At 34.9% G+C, this 7,862-nt stretch overlaps 1 protein-coding gene across 1 annotated transcript; it reads right to left on the bottom strand.

Annotated features, from left to right (window-relative positions):
* Positions 1–291: 291 nt before the first annotated feature.
* Positions 292–1,215, bottom strand: Cavporv1r669 (vomeronasal 1 receptor cavPorV1R669). The gene has a single exon (NM_001167447.1). The coding sequence runs from the start codon at positions 1,213–1,215 to the stop codon at positions 292–294; it is 924 nt and encodes a 307-aa protein (NP_001160919.1).
* Positions 1,216–7,862: the final 6,647 nt, after the last annotated feature.

The raw sequence follows: 7,862 nt of genomic DNA, 5'->3' as shown, positions 1-7,862 counted from the left end.
TGATCATTGATTGTGAAATGTCTTGTTCTTACTTCTTTTGAATATGGTATAAATTCAGTGACATATATGCTGTTCCTTTAAATTTGACAGTGGGTAAAAGTGCACGTTTTTGTAAATAAGATTAGAGTAGGAGACTAATGAGTTATAATAAAAAATTATGTCTTATCTACATATAAACCATACACCATTTAATAGAAAAATTATAAGACATATATTTCAGTGATTCAACAAACATGTAAAGTTTTGCTTATATGAAAGGAAGTTATCCATCACTAAATAATTGAGTATTTACTATCTTTTCCACTTTGATGTTAAGCACTGAATCATTCGTGTTTCAGTGCTCATTAGCAAAAATGGACAGATTGTGGCATAGGCATTGCCCACAAGCATCTGGACAAAATGATGAACTGGGTCATTTTTCCATAGTATTGCAAGCGAGGAGAAAGTAACACAGTCCAAAAAGTACATTAATGTGAAGATACTCATAAGGAGAAGAATAGTCCGGGTGGCCCTTTCTTCTGGGGATACTTTTGGAGAATGGCGGGTGCTGTGAAGATGTTGGAACTTCCTCTTATGCCTGCACAAGAGACTCACTATATATCCACTTGAGAGAGCCATCAGTCCAATAAAGGAGATATCCTGAATGTTCACCAAGGCAAAAAATATGTATCTGAACAAAAGACTAATAGGCCACTGAGAGCAGGACTCAGTGACAAATATGAGACTGTGTGAGGTCACATTGGGGGTGGCACCAATAGAGACCAAGAAACGACCATTCAGAAGCATATTGAAGATCCACAGGAACACAAGACAATATGGGTAGTAGTGTGTGGACTTATGTTTGAATTTTTCCAAACAAGAATTTCTGGGACTAAGCATGATGGCCTGGAGGATGCTCAGCAGGCAGGTGGTACAGATGGAGAGGGCTCTCATCAACTTTTGTAAATAGATAACCACTTTACACATGAGGCCATCCTTCCAACCTTGAGACTCAAAAGTGTTCCTCGCTATGAAACCCATGGCTACCAGCAACACCAAGTGAGTTAAGGCTAACTGCCCAACAGGCAGGTCAAGAGGCTTGGGCCTGTACTTTAGGAGAAATACGAGGATGTGGAACAGAAGCAGGATAGTGTTGGCAGTGATTCCAATGGTGATTTCAAAGAACACTGTGTTTCTTATATCAGTGAAACTGGAAATTTTTCTCTTTAGATTCATCTTCATAGGGTAAAACAAACAAGGAATGTCTGAGAAAAAAATAAGAACAAGTATTTATCATATTTTTCACCGTTATCAACACGTCAACCAACACTATGGTTTCACGAGATTTTGTGAATTTCTCCTCATGTGTGCTTTCTACTTCACAACCTGGATTTACCTCACAGCAGTGGATGCACCACTGTTCTCTCACCTGTCCCAGCCATTTTTCATGGTGGCTGCATTATGAATATCATTGTAGTGTACCACAGTATCTGTGAGAAAACTCTCATTCTGAGGAAGGTATTTCCTTGCTTTTTCTCACTGTTTAGTTTTCAACATCAGGAACAATGCCTTATTTGTCTTTTTATCTGTAGAATGTGGAGAATTTTTGGTTAGATATCTTCTACTTTTTTTGTGTAAGTTGGAAATGAGAGTTGCCTATATGTGAAAGAAAATCATATCAAATAGTAATTATTCAGGACACAGCCATACATTATGTTATGTCTGTGACATAGTTTGTTTTATCAACGGAAAATATTTCTATGTAGGTTTTAAAGAAAAATAGCTTGAATTATGTATATATATATAAATATATGTATATATAATTGGACATTTATTAAGTAGCAGAATTTGAAAAGTCAATGAATATGTCTGAACCACAGATTTATGATTCATAAATGATGGCTATTACATTCCTTATTTTCTAAAGATGTAAGGTTTATGAATGATGAAAAGAATCTGATATAGGAAGAAAATGTCAGTTTTCATTGCCATTATTATGTAGTTCCTCATACATATAACTGGAAAAAATTGATCTAGTTTACAATATACCTTGCCTCAGTCTTAGACTAAAAGAAAAAAGAGAAATAAATATCAAAGTAGCATCCCTAACTATATCCATTTCTGAGATACAAGCAATTAAAGTGAATTAATCTGCTAAAGCTACAAACATCACATATTTTAGAAACATGGCAGATGAACCTAATTTCAGTAATCATATTGCAGTTATTAATTATGATTAGGTGCATGAATTCCAAATTTCTTTTAAATCAATCCTAAGCACATGGAATGATAGTTTAAATATATCTGTTTTTTCAGTAAATTCTGAAATTATTTTGTTTCTAATTACATAACTGATAAATATTTACTCCCCAAAGGTGGTTTATCAAGACTCCAAACTTTTATGCCTTTCTTAAGCAAGAGAGCATATTTCTGTGGACTTATGGGTATCAAATATAAAATTTATAGTACAGAATTTTGTGATAATGAGTTTTTAGATTATCTACCAATGTGATGCAGCTCTTTACTTTAAATCAAACATAAGTTATAGTAAGAGTTGTTAACATGATAAATTAGTACACACAGATATTCTCACAGAAACATTTTAACATCAGAGGTTAAGAGTACATAAACAAGAATACATTTTATAGCTACTTGAAGCACAGGCTTTACAAGTGATGAAGAAAATCTCAAACATTTAGGTATACTGAATATGTGATTGCACTGAAATACTCAGGGGACAGAGTGAATGTGTTATAAATCTTATGGAAATTCTGCTTTTAAAACAGAAATGTCATAGGAAACATTACAAAAGCTAAATCTGTCTCCAAAATATTAGGAAAAGAAAGAAACACAATTTTCTTCCTTGCAGAAGTCAGCAAATTAAGTTTGTTCTTGTCATATGCTCAAGGGAAACACTGAAAAATACTCATTCAACTACCAGGTATTTCTGAATATTGTGGACCGTGTACTACCATCAAATGCAGTTCTCACTGTCTTCTTGATCTTTCACGTGCATATAAATGACAGATTTCTATTTCTTGGATATATATTTCACACAATTTACAAAATATATCTAGATAGTCCTTTAAAGAACAAATATTACATTGGTATATACCAAAGCTAAAGTACTACATTAACAGGACCTCTTGAAAACATAAAATACAAATCATAAACTTATTTTGTGTTGTTATGATTTTGAAGTACAGGCTTTATTTTAGTTTTCTTTTTAAAAATCCAGTATGGTAAATAAACTTGTAAATCCAGCCAGGGAGCCTGTTCCAATTGTCAATAAACAAAGGGATCAGAACCACATGCCATTGTTTAGACATCTACAGTCCTAAAAGCATGAAGGACAAAGATGGGAGATGTATAGAGACATTCTCAGTATACACAATATTCAGGATATCAGGGTTCCTCTGGGTCCTTACCTGAGATATACAAATCTTCTTTAGGACGGGGGACAGCATTAATTCAGGAAAGTGCTACATTTGTGAGCAACCACTCATATTCTTAACACCCTCGATGCATCAAAAATATGATGCAAAATAAGGCCTACCATTTCTAAATTTGCAGATCCTGCAGAAGTGTTGTAGGGAAATGCACACCAACCATCTTTGCCTGTGTTTATCTCTAGATATTTTGTAGAAAATTGTGTAGCAACTTCTATAGTAATATTTTCTTTTAGAAAATACATACATTCTGGAGCATGTGAACACAAGAAAACAGTCTACCAAGAATGGGATAGTAGCAAGTCCCTGCCCAGATTTGTCTTATCCAGCTCACATCTGCCATGTTCAGCATGACTTGTCTATCCATGAGATGGTCTAGAAGTCACTCCCTAAAATATAGATCTTAGGACTAACAATGCTGAGACAGAACCTTCTTCACCCAACATATCAAACACAAGAGTCTTATTTTTCAAACTAGACTAAACCAATTGTCCTCATAAATACTCTAAGTTAATAAACAAATATATCAACGTGAAAATAACCTGGAAGCAAGTTCTAAAACAAATCACATTATGAAATCACATTGGGAAACAGAGAAGAAAAGCCGTGTGAATCTCACTGAAAGCAAAACAGATAATGAGGTGAAAAATTTCAAATAGAAATTTCTGTGTTCATTTTGAGGAGTCACCATTGAGAGCTCTCATAACTTTACTCATAGAGTAAAGTTTCTATCTCTACTGGCTGATAAATGCAACCCAGTTCAGGAAATATTTAATGCTTTGATCAAGTAAGGATTCATGTAAGGTATTCTGTTCAATTTCAGTTACTGAGTCCTGGAAAAAATCTTGTAACACATTGTACAACGAAATATTTCAGCAACTATTGAGCAATGCTGAGCTCAGTGCACCCATGCCATTGTCAGCAAAGTACAGAGGGAGGCAGAGGAGTCTGTCTTGCTGGCCACCAAATATCAGCACTTCCGGCTTTGATTGGAATGCATTACATGGTGAAAACATTTACTACACATTCTTTTGTTCATAGGAAATGTGAAAATAATCATGCAGAAGTAGACATTATGTAATAATAGGCTTTATTTCCAGAATATTGTCTTCCCTTAGATCCATGAAGGCTGTTATTCTTCCAGTTTACAAAAAATTTTGCTGTAGTGGGCATCAGTATTGTATTTATCTGTAAGTTTAAAGGGGTGCTGTGTGTTGAGACTGACCATGAATACAGGCATGGTTTAGCTTTATGGAAATGCTGAACTTCATAACATAACCCTGGTCAGAATTCCACAAAGAGAGAGAACCAGCACAATACCAGTGAAGGGAAAGTCCTCCTAAGCCACAAAGATGACTCATACTAGGTGCATAGCATTTGTGAAATGCATATAGCTCCTGAAAAACAAAGTGTAAGGAAGAAAATCTAAGTATGTGGATTGCAGCCGTGTACTTTTAAAATATGAAGTAAAGAGCAATTATTTTGTCAACTTAAAGGATGCTAATGTAGAGCTCTGGCTTGTCATTTATGCACACATATTTAAAACATGCATATGTCTGCATTCATTTTCAGAAAAATACATAGAAACTAATTACTATTCCAAAGCAACAGAAGACATGCTGAAGCACTTTGTTACAAAAATAAAAATGTCATGTCTCACAAAACATATGATCTTATGTGAAAAATTCCAATCAACCCCATACTGCAAGAAAATCTTGTGTTCCTGAAAAATGGATTTGAGTTTTATTCATTTTCATAGTTTTGAATTATAGTCATATCCAGAGAATAATAATAGTTCAAATTTATCTGTTAATAAAAACAATGAACAACCATTTGCCTTATTGACAGTGGTTCTGGCCATATACTAAGAGTAAAGGCAGATAAAATATTTTTAAAATGAAGAAAAATAGAGAAAATAGTAAGAGACATAGTTTTTCCTCTCAAACATGTTGGTGGATTATATTCCCAAATATCTGCTTGAAACACACAACACACTCTGTAATTTTACTTTCCACCAAATGATGGTTGACACCATTAATGTGCATTTTGTGAAATCAACATTGGTGAAACAGGCTTTTTTGGAAAAAAATTGCCCACACATATTCTGTTGGAATATGGTTAAATTCTCTTTCAGAGCTGATACTTTATACAAGTATATAATTGTATAATACATAATTTGTGTAAAATTTGAATATCCAGAACTACAGAGGCCACATATATATAGTAACCTTTTAAGTGACTTATATAGAGGATGATAACCAGAAAAAAATTTATTTACTGAAAATCCATAATAAACTTTATATATATATATATATATATATATATATATATATATATATATATACATATATACATATATATTTTTTTTTCATTTTTATCCGTACTGGGGATCGAACTCACGACCGTCTGCTTGCAAGGCAGGTGCTTATGCTGCAGAGCTAAATCCCCAGGCCATATATATTTTATAGAAAGTGTAAATATGAATATAAAATCATCATACTAAAACGATAGTATATTTCTTGATAAATAATATGGCAAGTACAGCAAAACTGTTTAATTCAGAGGAATTCACACATTCCAGAAAGTAATCGATATTTTTTGAAAAATAACACTAATTTTATGAGTTAGGGAAATAAAAGCTGGAGCCCACAGAAATCTCAGTCTTTAACAGCTAATCACAAAGCCTGCTTTTCTCTTTCCTTATCTTGCCTAGGACTCTGCACATCAACAAATGCTGCATCTGTGGACACAGCAGCACTTACCTAGCAGGATGAGTGGAAATCTGAGGCTACTCAGAAAACTCTGCCTGGATTTATGAAAAGAAAGTTATGGCACCAATGTATAGAAGTATCATTTTAGCATCTATGCAAAGGTGACAATATTCCACTAGGGAGGTAGAGTCTCCTGTGAAGCACCACCTGCCTCTAGGTTTTATTTAATTTTCTCCTACATGCTAGCCATCCTATGCCAGCTGTGCTTGAAACTTTCCTCTGTTCCCCTGACATATTTGCATGAGGGATCAAAAAAATCCCTTCATGTACAAATCTTCATGTTGTTTGATCATAAATTCAAATTAGGTCAAAACTATTGTAATTAAGCTCGTACTGATTGCAACCCACTTTAGGATGAGAGATTTCTCAACTGTCAAGTATCTTCAGTGTCTCTGAGGGTCCCCTCCCTATTAGATATGACAGGCATGTTGTGTTGTAATTTTTTTTTTCTCCAAGGAACACTTAGTTTCTGAATCTTACTAGCTGTGCAATTTGTGTATTCTATGACTTACAAATTCTTAGTTTCAAATTTCAAGTTATGAAGAATATCAATGTGAATTTTACTAGAAATAAATACTACAATAGCAGACACAAAAAAGGTAGTTATGGCTTGAGATGATCACAGCAGGTCAATGTAATTGAATCTGAGACAAGGCACCAGCTCAACACAACAGTATGAAAAGGATGAATGTTAGCCATACCCATGGGGTTACAAAAAGTAGCTCTCGCTTCCTCTTAGTTACAAAACCCAGCATTATTATGGCAGGGATCCACCAGCCATGGACTCCTCACTTCAAATTTCTAAATTCTATTAGTCTACACAGATGCCTAGCAAACAACTTAGCTGATTAAGGAAGCGGCTAGGAGTTATTGGAAAGATATTGAAGTAGTAAACAGCAGAGAAAGAGCTTCTCTGAGATTTGCTGTCCAGACATAGGAATATAGTATCTGAGGAAGAGAAGGAGGGAACTGTGTCCCTCGAACTCAAGGATCTTCAGTGTGAACCACAGCCCACAGAGAGGGTGAAGAGAAAATTTCAACATGGAAGAAGAGAGCTTCCATGTAGAAATGCACCAGTGGAGAGGAATCGTGGAGATAGAGAACTGTATGTGCTTTTTGTGAGTACTGTGGAATCAGATATACCACAGAGATGGTAATTGGCTGGTTACTCTGGAAAGGGTCCAAATAATCTAGAACTCAGATCAACTGCTAGTCCATCTAGCAATTCCTTCTAAGTTCAAGTCCACACAAAGTGTGCTGACTGTAGAAGACAGAACAAGTCTGGTCCCAACCTCATGTCCAGAAAGCATCCTAAAATTCAGGGGAAATTGAGGTGTGGCATCACTAGTATTATTCACTACACCACCATAAAGCCACACTTGGTTGTTGGGATAAATCAATGATATCCAGACTCTTCCTCCACACATTGTCTCCCAGTGACAGTAGAAATGAAGTGGGCATTTCTTTCTCTGTCCCTCTTTTATTTTGTTGAGTTTTTTCCCTTCTTTTGGTTCTGCTTTTTAATGAGAAGTCTAGTTGAGGAACTCATATTTTTCAGACAGCTACTGTGCTGTTAAGCTGTATCCTTGACCCTGATCTTGATTTTATATGCATGTGACTGTAATTTCTGGTTGTAATTCTGTTCTGTTCTTCCTTTTATTTC

The sequence above is a fragment of the Cavia porcellus genome, unplaced genomic scaffold (assembly GCF_034190915.1).
Source record: "Cavia porcellus strain 051 isolate PalLab524CR breed Dunkin Hartley unplaced genomic scaffold, mCavPor4.1 scaffold_27, whole genome shotgun sequence".
In the NCBI taxonomy this organism is placed as follows: domain Eukaryota; kingdom Metazoa; phylum Chordata; class Mammalia; order Rodentia; family Caviidae; genus Cavia; species Cavia porcellus.
The sequence above is the reverse complement of the archived record's forward strand: the minus strand, read 5'-3'. Positions and strand labels throughout refer to the sequence as shown.